Raw genomic sequence first — 18,018 nt, forward strand, 5'->3', positions numbered from 1 at the left:
ATTTATTTGTTACATAATTGCATTTTTCAGTTTTGTATTTTTCTAATATAAATAATATTTGTCCTGGAAAGAGAAAAAGAAAAAAATTTAAATGTTTTAAATTATGCAATTTTTCGAGATAATTTTTGTAATGACAAAGCTGAGCTTTATCTCAATCATTTTCATATTTAAAGCAAACTTTTTACTTTACATTAATCACTGCAACAGTTTCCGGAAAGTAATTAGAGAATTTTTATATGCAAAGAGTTAAAAAAACCGCTAAATTTATGTAACTTTTTTTTTTTAATTTCAAATATCGAGAGAATCCTCTCCGTTTATCTTTTTAAAGCCCCTAGTATATTAAAAAAAGTGTTAAAATTGCATTATATTTAAAAAAAATGTATTTTTTCTTAATACACAAGAAATGGAATGGAATGAATAATTTGTAATAAATGATTTTGAGATCTAAACATGAGGCACGAACCAAGTAGTTCTGGCACTTATGAGATGACTCGACTAAACTGATAATTTAATATTAAAAAATTACGAAATAAATATGATCATGTTATTTTAGCTTCTACAAAATTTTGATTTAAAGTTAAATCTAGAATAATCCTGAATAAAATTTTAGTAAAAATAGATTTATATACTAAATATGGCTTGAAAATTCAATTATTATCAGCAAACAAAAAGTCAGAGAAAAGCTGGAAATTATTTTGTGTTTTATTTTATTTTATTTTTTTCTCAATTGTTTAAAATACCAGGCTAAATTCTTATAAATTTTGAGACTAAATTTATTGTTTGTATCTTAATTAACTAAATTATCTTAAAAAAAATAAATTGATATTTTAAATTAATTATAAACTAATCAAAATAAACAAACATCTTTTTAAGATGTAACTTAATTAGTTCCTTATCTTGTTAAAGATAAATTACCTTATATAGGGTAACATTTCCCTTATTATTAGTCGCAAAAAATATTTAAAAATGAATAATAAATTTTAGTAAAAATGGTCTTTTTTTTTTTAATGTTNGACCTCCCTATAACACTGTTGATTATTCCGTTTTATATGAATTCCATGTTGTACGAGTCACTTAGATTTTACAAATATGTGAGCCGTTCATAGCCCGGCACACGTATTTGTAAAATCTAAGTGACTCGTACAACACGGAATTATCTACCGTGTTATAGGGGGATCTACTGCATTTTCCATTATGTGTAAACCTGGGATAGCAAGGTCATTCGATCCAGGTCTTGCTTATCCCTCTCTCAAGTCACAGGACCTTCTAGTGGAGCTCAAAAATTTCGTTTTTTATGTGTAAAAAAATACGAAATAAATTATATTTCCTTTTAATAAGTTTTAAAAAATCTATTTTTATTTGTTTTGATTTTATTCACAGGTTTCAAAGAAAAGAGTTCAAAATGGCTTGCCTGGGTCTTATCATTCTCAGCTCGTATATATAATATTAATAACAGATAACACGTAACGTTTAATATGCAGATTGCATTAAAAGAATGAGTGGTATTAAGTTTATTTGAATCGTATTAGATGTAAAGCGAGGTCGTTTTCAAGGTAGTCACGACGGCTTTATGTCCTTGAAATATCGAAAAGATGTTTGAAAGTGATAACATATTTCGTATTTCTTGTAAAGTACTATTGCTACTAATTAGTTATTGGAAATCTGCAGTATATTTATGTAAATTTGTTACGTATTAGTAAACTTTTTTTATGGGTTTGAATACAATTTTTAGAAAATGTAGGCTTAAATATATTTGTGTAATGTTTGTATAAAAGAATATTTAGTATTTTTAATATAAATAAATGAAATAGTCGCGATTCAAATTTAATTCACGAAGGTTAAGAATGTACTCAACACTCCCGTATTTATTAAAAACTTTGAAAAAGAAAACATCTTGGATCAGAACATATATATACGTGTATGTACTGTACATTTTGCAATTAAGTGTGTGTATATATATATATACAGTTAAACCTTGATTTAGTTTAGCGTCACCATTTGTTTGCCTTTGAAATATGTTTTAAATTCACCGTGTCCGCTAAACTGGTGCTTTAAACAATAAGAATTACATATAGTAATGAGGTACACAAATTTGAGTTGAAGATCATGTAATTTAGTGTTAATACTGGTTTGCAATATTAAATGGTACAAATTCACAAATATTGAAGGGTACGCTGCTTAATATTCACGGGGAATATTCGGTTAAAAAGTATACATTGGTACTCTGCTATTTAGGAGGGCTTAACTTAAATTTCTTTTTGGTTTCTCGCTACCCGGTCGTTCCCATCGTGAGTCTGGCCGAATTCACGATTGCTATAAATAAAATCTCCTCTTAGTCCCACTGAGTGGAAAGAGATTTAAAAAAAAAATATATATATATATATTAATATATACATTCATATAGTAAGAAATTTGAATTTATAGTAAGATCTACAGAACATGTAGGATATAGGGCCTAATATTAAAATAATTTATTTAAATAGGCCTAATATATTAAAGATTTCATTCTCATTCTAAAAAAATTCTAAATAATATTTTATCAATTGAAAATATCAATTTAAAATTAAAAAAAAGGTAATGAGATTGTAATGAATTATTTTGGAAGTAATTGATCAAGCTGTAAGCTTGAAATAGTGTTATACTTTTCGAAGCTTTCATATGAGAAATTTAAGAGCAATTGAATGCCTTATTTTAACTTATTAGCATCTCATACTTTATTGAAGTCTTTAACTAGAACAGATGCGTTTGATTGACTTTATTCGAATGAATAGAAGTTTTTTCTCGATTTCTGAAATCGTCGGACCTTTCAGATGCCAAGAAGTATCCGGGATTGTTACCTTTTCAATAAAATTTAAAAAGGATTTTAAAATGTAATATGTTTTTAAACAATAAAATATGACAAAAAAACTAAAGATTTTTCTATTTTAATACACAAGAAATGCAACAAAATGAATAATTTTTAGTGTGTTTTTAAGGTCCTGAAAATGTGAAGCTCGAGTCAAATAGTTCTGCTGCCTCCATAACAGGACTTGAAAGCAATTAAAATAAATTTAAATATTTTTATAAAAACTAAGACTTTTTATAAAATTCTGATTTTGAAATTCATGATTATTATTATATAATAATTATTATTTTTACGGTTTAGCGATGTTTTGGCGCACTTTCATATGGAACGTTACTTATCTGTTACTACATTATTAGTTAGATGTCAGTTCTATTATAAGTTATTCATTATTTAATATTTAAATGAAAAGTAAATATAATATCAATATTTAATTTTCATTTGAGCATTGTATTTTAAGTTATTAAATTTTTATATTATGATCTTTATAAAATACTATACATAAATTAATAGTTTTATCGCTTTCTTCTTGGAGTGAAAGTAACGTATAAGACAGATGTAAAAATAAGTATTTAACGATAAAAATAGAGGAATAAATTTTAAGTAAAATTAAAATATTTTTTTAAAAATAATTTAATACAATGCCTGAAGCAAAACTATTTTTAATTATTCGTAATTTTTCTGTATAATTTGAAAGAGTTAAAATTGTGATAATTATTTTTAAAAGTATTTCTGTTTATGTTACAGGAAAACGAACGTATTTCATAAAATAAAATTGCAATTATTTAACATAGAAATCGTCTATAGAAACATTTGGCCTTCAAGATAACTCTATTTACCACCGAACAAGTTTCGTACATAATTTACCTGATGTCAAGTTAACCAAGGACACTTCCCTGCGCAATTATTGCTACCAAACATCGCAGGAAAATAATAGAAGTAACATTACAGAACATCGCATCGTAGGAATAAGCAGGTATTTCTGTCTTTTCTTTATAAAAATTACAGATATTTATAATTAATTTGTAATTTGTATAGCTTATAATATCTATAATAAGAATTTATATATGTAATTATTTGTAATATGCTCACCTTTGATAGAATGTATTAATATAATTCTAAGTTTGTTGAAATATATATTTTAAAAAATCTTCTTAATATTAATATACGGCATCCAATAGTCAGTTAGCCATTGTAAAAGGTAAATTGCTTATTAGTAACCAACTGTACCAAAATTGTTATAAATATATACAAATTTTGTAAAAGTTTAAACGTTTTTCTACGGTAAACTGAGTTTTGGCCATTCTTTATCTGTTTATAAGCTCGAAGTAATTTATTTATGAATAAGAATTGTAAAATTTCCGACTTATATTACATATTTTATAAAATATTAAATAATTATCTGGCAAATGGTATGAGTGATTCGGTTAAGATTTCGTTCTTCAAATCACAAACCGTAAAATAAGCTGAAAATTTATTTAATATTGTTTTTCGTAATTTAAATTTTACAATAACATTTATATAAGTAAATATAATATTTATTATATACAAGAACAGATTTATACATAAGTTACACAAGCTCTAGCTTAGGGCTTTGCGTTAAAAAGTTCTAGTTTAGGTCCTTGAATTTTTAATTTATTGTTATTTGTAGAAGAAAAAGACCTGTTAGCCTGTTATTTTAAATAATTTAAGACCACAAAATGCCTTAATCCGGCCCTAATTATATGCATTTATTATGTATATATATAGGCCTATTTATAATATAACTTATATACACATACGGAACATATTTAGTAGGTTACATGCAGCATACTTATATCTTTTCATTTACACAATTATTAGATTATGTATTTACTGACTAAAGCCATATCACCTATGTCTTCATTTAAAAGGGTATATAGAACAGAGTATGATGTAGCTCGAACATTTTCATATAATTTTGCTTTAAGAAATTAAATTCAAAGTTTCTGCTCATTATATATTCAGAAACATTCTGAGAAAACAGGAAAAAGAATGTAATAGCCGGAATTTTTGTCTATATAAAAACTTAATTATCATAAATTTATATATTAGATTTAAAGTAATTAACTTTTTTTAACATGATAAAACTATAAATAAACGGCTGTAACCCTGAATGCATGATACACAAATCGAAAACACATCTAGTGTAATTATTATAAAAGTTTAATACAAGCTTTTGCCTATTATCTCGAGGATTATTCAAGGATATACTTGTAGTTCAATATACTTTGAATAGAATTACATAAATGAAAGTATGAGTTGAGTAAACAAACGTAATGATATTGGTAAAAATGTTGTATTAATATATAGGCTAATACGATATTTATATCATTTAGAACAGAGGTTCCCATGTTTTTGTTTGTCAACCCCTTTCCGAACTTATATTTAATTCTACGACCCCTTCCTATATTGATATAAAATAAGAACAAATTACCAAATCTACTAGTCTAAATCAATTTGAAATTAATCTAACGTTCATTCAGTATAATTTTTGTATATTATAGAAAATAATATTTATTCGAATTAATAAATGCATCATTTAAATTTAATTAAATTTAAGAGGTAAATATGATGACGAAATTTTTAATTGCAATCTTCTGATGAGTAATGAGAAATCCCTACATAAAAAAAGATCCAAGGTAAAGATTATAAAAGAAAAAGTAAAAATAACAAAAGGAAATTCCATTAGCCATTTGTACTTTTTTCTTTTTGTTTCTTGGAATTTCGTCATAGTTTCAAAACTTGTACTCTGTTAAGGCACCACAAAGGTGCATAGTTGTTTACGACAGTTAAAACGTCAAGTTCTTAATTCCATTTTAAATACTTTTAAATTACAAAAACAGTAGCGAGTCAGCTGATTTTCAATATGAAAATATGACTATCTTATCTACGTTAAACTTTTATAATCTCTAATATTTAATCAAAACGGGGTTCCCTTGAAAGGTAAGTTCTAGTATAAGCTACAAATTACCTTCAACATCAAGCTTATAATAAGGAAAACGTAAAAAAAATATAAATGTAGTTAATCTTTAATACTTTCTATACAGTTTAAGTGAAAGTATATTAGAAAATATATAAGAAAAAGTGATATATGATTTTTCCTGTGACCTAATTGTGCTTGACCTGTTTTAATTCAGTTCCCCGCTGGTGTTCTTTGGATACTCCCCTCCATGTTATATTTCAAGTACATGTAGCCATTTCCTTTGAATATTTTACTCGTGACCTGAAAAATAATGAGTTTTTTTGAATTGATCAAAGGAATTGAATTTTCCTTTAATGGTAAGTCATTGCTTATATTTTTATTAATTAATCTTTAATGGGTATTCATTTTAAATACGTGTGATAATATATATTATCCAATGTAGAATTTAATTTAAAAATAGATAATTTTTAAACTAAATGTGTGTTAAGGATGCGTAATATACAATAATATACTTTACTGTAAACGTTGTTTATTACTAATATAAATTAAAATTATGTAATATATAATAATTTGTAAGTGGAAAAACAGTGTTTTAATTTTATTGGGGAAATTTTAAATATTCTATTAATATTAATGAATAATTTGTGATTTTTGGAAAAGGAAATAGGTTAAAAATCGTGCAATTTGTTATAGTTTACAAGGTATGTGTCAAAATATATTTCGACAAATATCTTGTAAACTATCCAGCGTGTACTGTACTTAGATTATCAGCTGATATATTTCACGTGGTTTCAGGTGACAGAAGACCTATTTATGTCAAAAAATAGGCCTAAATTAAACCATTAATTTAAAGCGCTTAATTGTAACATATAACGGATATTTTTATATTTAATTATATATTTTTAATATACTTTGTATTTTCTGTTCAATTTGAAGAATATGAAAATTCCTATTATCAAACACTCTGTTGTACAGTACTTATATTTATGTTTGAATTTGTAAATATGTCAGTGTTATAACTTGAGAATTACATAAAAATTTAAGAATACATATCATTGATTAATAATATCAATTCTTAAATTTAATCAAATATTTTTCTTATTGTTTTAATCTTTATACTATTGTTCTATGCACCACAACTCACTATTAGGCTATATCTTTACATCGCTATTAATATATTGTAAAGTAATAAAAATATTAATGTATATATTTTAACTTTTATCATTTCTTATTTCGCTGTTTAGTTGTGAGGTTCTAGTTAGAATATGCGAGTTTTTCTTCTTACAGTAATTTCCTTTATCCAACTTTTCTAGATGATGGTGTTGTAAGAATTCTTACTTTAATAAATTGGAATGGTTTTTAGAATAAATTTTATGCGTTTATTTTTAGCTTATAATTTCATATTGACGTATATTTCTACGTAAATTGACTTTCGAAACTATGTGAATTCGATTAATCGATAAGGAAATAACAAGATTTCTTAATAATTACTAAATTACGTACAGTATGTTAATAATATTCTACGTAGACGAATCTATCAAATATTCTGAAATCAATTAATTTAAAAATATTTAAAAAAATAACACATTTAATAATTTAATTTATAATAATTCTACATTATTTTGAATTTATACATTAGAGATATCAAGAAAGCTTTTAATTAATTTTTAAATTTTTTGACTTAATATTACTTTATAAAGACATTTTCCTTATTTATATAAAATGTATTATTATTTTATTATTAAGTAAATCTTATTAATATAACAGTAATTAAATAATTAAATTTATAGAAAGTAATACTTTTTTCGATGTTACTAAAATAAAATATTTTTTAAATAATATGTCTTAATACAATATGAGTTTTTTTCTTATAATGATTCTTTAATAGAAGAACTGTTTTTACTTTTCAATTTTTGATTTTTTAATGTTGTTTTTGTTCTTGTGGGTATTATGAAGACCTCTTTTTTGTGCTTCATCATAAATTAAATCATTCCCACAATGATGACGGAGCTGATCCGATGTAATGTACCATACTAAAATAGATATACAGTCGACCCCCCTATAACACTGTTGATTATTCCGTTTTATATGAATTCCATGTTGTACGAGTCATTTAGATTTTTTTACAAATGCGTGTACCGGGCTGTGAACAGCTCACGTATTTGTAAAATCTAAGTGACTCGTACAACATGGAATTCATATAAAACGGAATAATCAACAGTGTTATAGGTGGGGTCGACTGGTATTGGGTTGATTTAAGTTAATCTTATTGCAAATGCACGAAGTCTTAAGCCAGTGGTTTTTGAAGCCTCCTATTTTAATATATTTGGTATGTCTTATATCTAATAATTTAATTAAACTTTGAATAAACTGTTAAGTATTAGGAAATCTTGCGCCATCCCGAAAACTTGTTTCGACACCGTGTTGATGTCGTGAAAGCCATTGCCCTAGCGAAAGTCTATTGCGTAAGTTTAAACATCTTAGAAAATTCATCCTGAACATTTCTGACGATTCAAATTGGACTCGAACCCGGATCTCTAAGAACGTCTTTACTGTCGAAGTGACTCTTTGTTTTCAATTATTAAAACACATTAATCTATTAACTTATAAGTTTTTTTTTTTTTCAGTTTTATCCATAAAACGGAATAATAATTTGTTAATTTGCAGTAAACTACTATAAAATTTTTACTCCGAAAAAAATTTTCAGAATTCTCAAACGTAATAAATTAATATAAATAAATTTCTGATTATTAGTCCAATAAAAAATAGCAATGTTTGATTTATTTTAAGAAATATAATACAAATAATCAAATTTATTTAATTGTATTTATATTATTCGTATATTTATGTTTTCGAAAGTCCTACATTTGTGACTAGCCCAAATCTCGTTTCATCTTTTTCAAGCCCTACTTATGTTTTAACATTATCACACGAATAATTTATTAAAAGTATTTATCAATGTTAGCACTTTTTATGCAATTAAATTCTTCTCCATTAAAATAAATTCTCGATAAGAAACTCATAAAGTATTATTTTAAATAATTTTTATAGTTTATTTTTTTTTGTTAGTTTTTAAAATGCTTTTTTACAGCCAAATTTGTTTTAATTATCTTTATTTTTCCTTTTATTTTTGAATTAGAAAATCATTAATTACATATTTTCATTCTGATTATTACAAGAGAATAAAACAAATTTATATTGCGTCTATGTTTAATCTAAAAACTTCCTCTTAAATTTTGAAATATATGAATTTAATAATTGGATTTTATCGCTAGAATTATTACTTATCTTACTGTAGAAATGAGACAACAAATTTCCTTAACTATAAAATATTAAACGAAGAAAATTTAATTATACAGGTAATTTATATATATAATAGGTTGTTCCAGGAAATATATATACACATAGGGAAGTCTATTCCACGTGCGGACAGTCCCACCAACAGACAATTTAAATTTTGCGACACCTTTCTCGTCAAGAGACTTTCCGAGTTTATTGCTAAATGGCATCATATATTAGGGAGGTTGCGGCCGAAGTTTTCAACGCGAAAACGTGTACGTCGGACGTTCAGCGCCGCCTTTAAGTAAGTCTAGAAGTTTGACAATGGCGTTTGGAACGTCGAGCATGACTCCACTGACGTTCCAAACGCCATTGTCAAACTTCTAGGCTTACAGGAAAGCGGCACTAAACGTCCGACGTACACGCTTACGCGTTGAAAATTTCGGCCGCAACCTCGCTATTTAATATGCGGTATGAACTTCAGGCAATCACGTGAACGTAGGAAGTGGTAAACCAGTTTCAGATGATCTTGTTTAACTTTTTCAGATGACACACGTAAAATTCTCAGTGAGCATGTATTGCATCATCAAAAAGTCCGTTAAAACTTTAAACATTCATAACAAATGGAATAAGCATGAAAATGAAATGCGGTAAGTATTGTTAACACGTTAACACGAGTAACATTAGTTCCAAAAATCATCGTTAGGTGGCATTGATATACAAAAGAAATGAAAACGAAAACCATCTTAATGTGTTTTATTAGACAAGTATTCGACGAGGCCTCTACCACAGGATACAACACAAGTTAAGAGTGCAGCACGTCAGGATGGATGGATGTTACTTCCTTTCGAATAGCATTTTTAAATTTCAAAAATGTGGAAAAACCTGATCGAAACACTCGGGAATTTAAATATCCCCGCAATCAAAAAACACATTGAAAGTCATTTTCATTGTCGTTTACACGTCTATTCGTGGTCTTTTATATGTCAACGTCACCTATCAGTAATTTTTGGAACTAATTTTTCCCGTCAGCAAAAACACATTGTGCTGACAAACAAGCGTCTAGCCCCGAGCAAGTATTAGTTCTAAATTATGCCTCTACGGCGAACGGCGCTAATGGCGGCAACTGGTTTAGTGTCAGTTTCGATCTGAAGAGTAAAAAGCACGTTTATCATTTGTTTATCGTACTGTCAACGTTGTTGAACTCGTTATAGGTTAAATAAAATGGAATGTAATGAGTGTGGTTTAAAATATAGTCATAGACAAAGTTTAAACATTAAAATTTGTAATATACAGTAAGACACCGCTTAACGCGAGGATGCATTCCTAGACGACAAAGCGCTAAACGAAACAGCGTTAAACGAGGTATAATTTTAAAATCGAGTAAATGAGGATAGGGGAACACGCGACCGAAAATAAAAGGAATTCTACTTTAATTTTAAGTTATTTTTATATTAATTTGTATAATAATATATATTAAATAACACATAAGCATATGCACACAGAAATGTATAATAATATATTAATTAGTTTATTTTTTCTATATTAATAGTTCATTTTTTTGTGACGAAGGTCCTGACTTTCCTGAAATTCTTGTTTTTTTGCAATAAAGTCGTGAAGTTTCATTTGTCTCTGTTTTCTTTCCTTAAGTAAATATCGGTAGTAGAAGATCGCATCCAAAACGCCTCGTTTTGCTTTTGCACTCCTTTCAAAATCTAGATCATTCGCTGCAATTTGAGCAACGATTTCGGTTATCGTTACCAAACTTTTACTAAAGAAATCTGTAGAGAAATTTTTTGGGTTCTTCGTTTTCAGAATCACCATTTTCCAGTTCTACATAGATTTCCTTGTTCTGCCAGTTCTCGAAGGTCGTCGCTGATAAGACTCACCAGAAACCTGCGGTAACTCCTCAATATCCTGTTCGTCTACATCTCCTAGTCCTGCTGTATCGATTAGGTTGAGTTTGATCAAGCTAACGATACAGCGATAGACCACGTTTAACGCTGATTCGATATAACTATCGAATCAGCGTTAAGCGGGGTCTTACTGTACCAGTACAATATTCGTGTTTTCTGTTTATAATTATAAATTATAAATGCTTTGTTCGAAATTATTACTTAAATAAAAAAAAATGAATTAAATTTATGAATAGACACCTTGCTTAAAAGTGAATTTTTCTATAAAAAAATAATACTATAAGATTATGAGATAAAATTATGAATAAAATAAAATATAGGGTGACTTAAAATTTGATATTCTCCCACTGAGAGAAGTTCTGTTATTATTATTAGTAATTGAACGTTTTAGGCTATATGTATAAGTATATAGCCTAAAAAAAACATACATTATTATTTGCATTAATTATAAATTCTTTACTCACATGACATACGCAACCATAATATTGTCTGATAACATTACCCCGTATTTTGGAAAGGAGACTTAGGATAGTTATAGAGAAAAGACAGGGGTTAAAGACTAAAACCTCCTCTCACTTAGCCAATTATAGATGTGGACGTAATGTTTGCTAGGGGGAACTGCTCGGCAATTTTGTTTCTTAATTAGTGCAACTTTAAAAAATTCAGTACATACTTGAAATCAGAACACAATATTTAAAATCAGTATGTCTGGCCACTTTAGCTATTTTAGAATTACTTAAAGTCTTGAGGAAAGCCTAACATAAAAGCTAGAAACTTATATGCACATAAATTTTGGTCGTTTTATAACGTATATGCAATTTCTAAATGTTTATTATATTCTAAACGAATTAAAACATACTACATAATTGCAGTGTAATTCCTTATATGCAGTATTTTACAACATTAATTAGTAACATATTTAAGACTTTTCCATTCTATTAGAACACAAGGGCAGATAGGACCAAATCTCAAGATGTAATATTCATAATAAATAAAATGTCAAGCGGTATGGACTTCGACCATATTGTTCCTATCCAGATCTGTTCCCCGATAGAACAATATATTACTATTAGGAACGTAACGTGTTGAAAAATGCTATACTACAATGTGTAAAATGCTATACTACAATGCCATAGAGGTTCGATGTCATTTATCATCTATATTTATGATTTCATTTGCATTAATTTTTATTGAAATAGTATGCATTTTCCTAACGTACCCTGTGTACCATATAAATTAAAAGATATAATCTAGGTTAAGGCTTTTATGTCCAACAGATGGCACTACGAGTACGACGCCTTAGTTTGCTTTTCTGTGAGGCATTATGCTTTTCTGTGAAAATGAACTAAAGCAGATCATCTTCTATCTATTTATATAAATAAAAATGTAATGTTCGTTTGTTCCTACCGATTCCTTTGAAATTTTGACACAACGCTGCATTCGAATACGCACGTGTTTTTATAATAATATACATGTCGAAATTCAATCCCACTGAAGGGAGATGGTTAGGATTAAGGCTTACCGTAAAGAACTCTGCTTCTATTTATACTATTTTAGATGCGGGTTTTTGCGTTTTTGGTTGCGTTTTAATAAGGTACGTCAACAGAATGTACACTAAGAAGAAATTTTTCGAAAAATTCCCCCCTACGGGGGAAGTGTTATAAATTTATAATAGATACATTTTGAGCCACAACAACGCTTGGCGGGGTCTGCTAGTATAATGTAATTTTAGGCAGCAATAGTATTTGTTTGTTTTTAGTTTTTTTTTTACAAGTTCTTGATCCTAGAGAGGCCTATTTATATTAAAAAGAATATCGATAAACTCGATTCAACTCCTGAATTACGGGTTCGATATAATACTTGTTCTTTTATTTATGGATCTTATACTTATGATATAACATATAGAAGAGCATAAATATATTGGTGATACTGCTCTTATTCGGTTTTCAATTCAATTAGCTAAATGTAATTAATAAAATATGTAATATTATAAACTTCACATTGAAATGAAGGCAGCTAGAATTGTAAGGCTTTCGTTAAAATCTTTAAATCCTATTTCGTCCTCATTACATATACAAGAAACACAGAAACTAAACAAGGAAAAATTTGAATTTTTAAACTATAAAAATGAGAATCCAAATAAATTTTATTAGAATAATTAATTGATCATTAAACTTAAATATATTTATAGGAAACCTCGTTCAAATAAATACTTTAAATGTAAGTAATTAATTTCAAATTAAATATTTTTCTTTTTTTACAATCAAATACCTGTACATTCTTTTACGTCATCCCATATCATATTTTTATTTTGACTTTAATTATATGACAAAATGACGTCAATGTGAAATGAAATGGGACATTATACCGTAAAAAAAAAAATCTTTAAATAATAGACAGTGATTATAAAATGAGGAAGTTTGTAATTTTTTCCTACAAATGATAGCCTATATATCTTATCATAGATATCTTTAGACCTTGAAAAATATTCTTACATAAGATTCTTAATAAATAAATAAATAAGTAAAATTTAAAAAGTATTATACATAGATTATAATTATAGTATTATTATATTTTTATATTTAAAGTACCGATACAACAATTGAGCTACTTACACTATGCTCTCGTTGAAAATAATAAAAATCAAATTTGGACTTCTGTAGCTGTATTTAATTAATACGTTTCATGCCCTCCAAAAAGTAAACAATTAATAGAAATATTGTATTATTTCCAAAATTAAGAAAATCCACATAAACTTCTAAAATACAGAACGGGACACAGTCAAATGGGCGACAAAATAATAGACAAAATATAATATGTTTTGTTTTATTTATAACAATTACCAGTTTTTCTATTGATCTACTATCCGGTAAATGTAAATACCATTTTTTAAGAAATAAGTTTAACGAGTTAAAAGAACGATTTGTAATTAAAGAACATACTGTATTTATACATACGTTAAAACAAAAAAGACAAAATTTTTATTTTAAATTTAAATTTATTTTTGAAAATGATTTGCTCTTATACATACTTATATTAAACTGACAGCAAGTTTTTCGAAAGAATTAGAAAGTTAACAAATCATATGAAAGAAAATTCTTCGATAGAATTTGTTTTCTTTGATGTGCTTTGTTAACTGCTTCTGACATATAACTTAATAATTAACGATGTTACAGTAAGATGTTCCAAACATTTCTTTTTCCTAAGTAAGGAATAATTCGTAACTCATAGTTCATAATCTTAACCATATTTATATATATTGTGAGATACTAGGACAGTGTTTCCTTCTGACACCTCGTTACGTTTCCGATTTGGTGTTTATTGTTTTTCTGGCATCAGTGTGAGGTCCAGGCTGGCCTAATTGACCCAATGGATTTATATACGGCTTTTATAGCCTCCTTTCGCCGAATGTAAGTAATTATATTCGAAACGTTTTGACACTAAGTAGGTTATGCCTACTACATGACTTTTTGAGCGTTTTCTGAATGGTAATAACGCGGTCTCATATGTGAGACTAGGGGTAAGATGTAGAGTGGAAAATTTGGTTGGAGAGGAGACACTCGATACAATTAACTACACTTAAACATTTATTAGACAGCACGAAAGTTTGTACAATACGTCACACAGTATTCGCGTTTACGCACATTATTGTAGAGGAGAGAGAGAGTTCACAAATTTCGATACCTTACGAGTCTGAACTAGAAATCCAACGTTGAGGAGAACATGTTGAGCAGTTCTTGACGTTGATTAACAGTTCTAGAAAGTAACAGCACACAAGCAGAAGGACTGCGAGAGGTATACAAACGAAACTGAAGAAGGTAATAGTACACAGGAAATCTTAAAAGGACTAAGAACAGGCGACGACTGAATAAAATCGGTTGTTCTTTGTCATATTCAAAGGTGCAAACTCCTTAGGAGGACAAAAAGTCGAAGGAAAGGTGTCATAAGGTGTCTCTATCAACTTTGAGAAAGCGTAAGTTGACACTCTCTCAAATCAGAAAGTTGACATTTACTAGCTTCTAATGAGGTCATAATCGGGTTTGTTTTCCTTTAACTCGTTTGATTTTCACAATATTCTACCAATACTGTATTTACAAATAAATAAATATCCGCCCAATCGTATGCTTGCTAATCGTGAAAAAATTTTTCTATCGCTCAAATGACTATCGTCCAGTTGACCGTCGCTCAGTTGTCGTGTACCCTGCTGAACAGATTAATTTCTATTCGACAAAACTCAATACTGTATTACCAAACGTGTATAGGCTCACCAGCGGTCAAACGTTCCCTGAACACTGGGAGTTCGATGGTGGGTTCGCTCCTCGCTCGGACGGACTGGCCACGTGGAGTTTTCCGGGTTTTCTCCACGTCTGTAACGCCTAAATAGGGGCTAGTTTCCCTTAAAAAGACCTCCCGGAAGATATCCTCCCTAGGCAGATCGCCCAAGTGTTGCGTTGCCATAACAAAACAAACAAACAAACCAAACGTGTATTTAAAAGTTCATATTGTCTTTCTTAAATTTGGAGATAAGTTTTCAGTTATTCCATTTAAATACTGTGAATAACTTAATAATATTCTAGTGGATCATATAATGTGATTATGAAATTTTGCACACCATACATTATAAGCCATTTGATTTTTAAAAAATCCAGTGTGTATTTAAAATCCAACACAAAATCATCATTTTCAAAAATGTTTTGAATAAACGCAATAGAATTTAGAACCGATTGCAGAAAAAATCATTTTAAAATGTTTATAAACATTTTCTGTATATAAAAACACATAATAACCATCAGAAACTAAGTAAAATGAGATAGGACTAGTCACAAATGTGGTTCCATACCTCTGGAAAACAATAAAAATATATAAATGAGAACAATGAAATAAATAAAAACCAGATCTTTTTCTATTACTTATTAAAAAATATTAATCGTATTTGTGTTTTTAATTTTTTCCAAAAAAGGTAACGTAAAATCTATCAGGGACACATAAAAAGCTAGTTAAGGCACTGATCTTAATAATTAATTAGTCATATTATGGTCCGGTTATAATAAAGTCAGATAGTGTATATTATCATCACTTTATGGGTAAATATCAGGTAAATTACCTTTGTGTTTCAGGCACAAGTTATCATTACTTTCCATGATATTAAAAATATTGAAGAATCTTTCCTACAAATCATTTACCGGTATATGTTTGTTTACATCTCAAAAACTTCTTATATAGTAACTGTAAAAATACAATAGCAGAATAATAGTTTGAATAAAGCATAGAACGATTGTCAATTGTTATTAATAAAAAAAATATATATATTTAATGTGAAACCAGGTCTGTAGAATCTATGAAAATAGTTATGAGAAACTCGCTTTTCCATGTATAAAAATCTGTTTTGTACCTGAATAATTATTCTCGTCTATTGAAATTAATATAAAAGTTTGTAAACAATATAGTAAGTTATAGTTTAGTATATGTACTGTATATATACGCACGCATGCACACGCACATATACGCGTGATAAAGATAAAGATAAACCAAACTTTGGACAGTTGTTTTAATATACAACACAAATTCTTACACCAAATCACCTTTAAAGGTAACAAAGTAAGCTCTTTCTACACCTGCACATTTCTTCGAAGCTATATTACTTGTCAAAGTATAGTAGTGTTAAAAGCCCATCTCGTCTGTATGACTTTCATTTTGCTGCTTATTGGGAATGCATTCCTTCAATTTATTTGTTTTACGAGGATAAAAATTTGTGAGTAAAATCAAGAATGTAAGAAAATCGGGAAAAAGCTGTTATACCTTTCTTGGTTCAGATATTCGCTGATCAGGAACAACCAGTGAAGTCAGGAAGGCAATGAACAGAAAAGGGGGAAGGAAGGCTTTCAGGATTGTTTTTGCAAGTGATAGGGATACTAGCAGAACATTATAGCTGCAGAAGAAGCTTACTTAGTACAAGTATTTACAAAAGATAGTCTTCTTAAATACTTGTAATATTAACACAATAAAAGTTACACAAAAGTTTGGTTCATTTTTAACTCTGTCACGTATGTAATAATATTAGGTTACTCTATATATTAGCAAATTAATAATTCATCTATGGTTTGTATTATTACTTACTTTTAATATTTTAAATAAAAAATAAAAGCTAAATACCTATTATTTTATATCAGTTAATAGAGAAGTTGCGGCCGAAGTTTTCATCTGTAAAACGTGAACGTCGAACGTCGAGCGCCACTTACAAGATAGCGGTGCTCGACGTTCGACGTTCACGTTTGAGAGATGAAAACTTCGGCGCAACCTCTGTAATAATTGTAAATTATTGTCCTAGTTTTAATATCATTTAAAATTAAAAAATAGTAAAAACACTAAAGAAAATTAGTGTCTTCACGATTTCGTTTCTCTGAACTTAGGAACGACAAATTCACATAGCGGAGTCGACCATTCTTCGGAGTTTCTCCGTCTCAGCATCCCAAATTATCTACAAATGTCCTCTTTAGTGGTGAAATAATTTTATAATTATGGTTAACTCCGCTATGTGGCTTTATTGTTTCTAAGATATGAGAAGAACGAAATTGGGAAGACAATGTGAAGATTTTTTTTCACTTTTTAAAATAAAATGATCGTTTTATATCATTCTTTTATATCGCCTAATTATTATTATTAATTAATTATAGTCTGCTTTATTTTATTTTTAGTAAATATATTATTTAAAGTCTATACGTAAATTATACGTTTAAATTTTTAAAAATTATGTTATAAATTAATAAACAATAAAGAAATTTTTTTTTGCCAGATAATTTATAAAATAAATAATTTATAATTTTTAAAATACTTCAAATTCACTAGAATTAAATTATATATTGTTTTTATTATTTATTTTTTTAGAGTTTGTTGTGACTTTACATAGGCTTATTTATCAAAACCATAAAACTCATTTGAAATAAAGTGAATATATTTCACTTTATTTTTCACTTTAAATAAAGTGAATATATTTCACTTTATATTTCACTATATTTCACATCATTATAATATGTCTT

At 27.9% G+C, this 18,018-nt stretch overlaps 1 protein-coding gene across 2 annotated transcripts in view; it reads left to right on the forward strand.

Moving 5' to 3' along the window:
* The window catches only part of LOC111639750, a 39,844-nt gene that overhangs the window by 9,102 nt on the left and 12,724 nt on the right, over positions 1-18,018 (forward strand). For both annotated transcript variants that reach the window (XM_023385693.1, XM_023385692.1), the window contains exons 2-3: positions 3,590-3,818; positions 6,001-6,142. In XM_023385693.1, coding sequence (XP_023241461.1) covers positions 6,097-6,142 — 46 coding nt within the window. In that variant the 5' untranslated portion in view covers positions 3,590-3,818; positions 6,001-6,096. The remainder of the gene's footprint in view (positions 1-3,589; positions 3,819-6,000; positions 6,143-18,018) is intronic.

Source organism: Centruroides sculpturatus, unplaced genomic scaffold (assembly GCF_000671375.1).
Source record: "Centruroides sculpturatus isolate CEXI.00-Female unplaced genomic scaffold, Cexi_2.0 scaffold1244, whole genome shotgun sequence".
Classification (NCBI taxonomy): Eukaryota; Metazoa; Arthropoda; class Arachnida; order Scorpiones; family Buthidae; genus Centruroides; species Centruroides sculpturatus.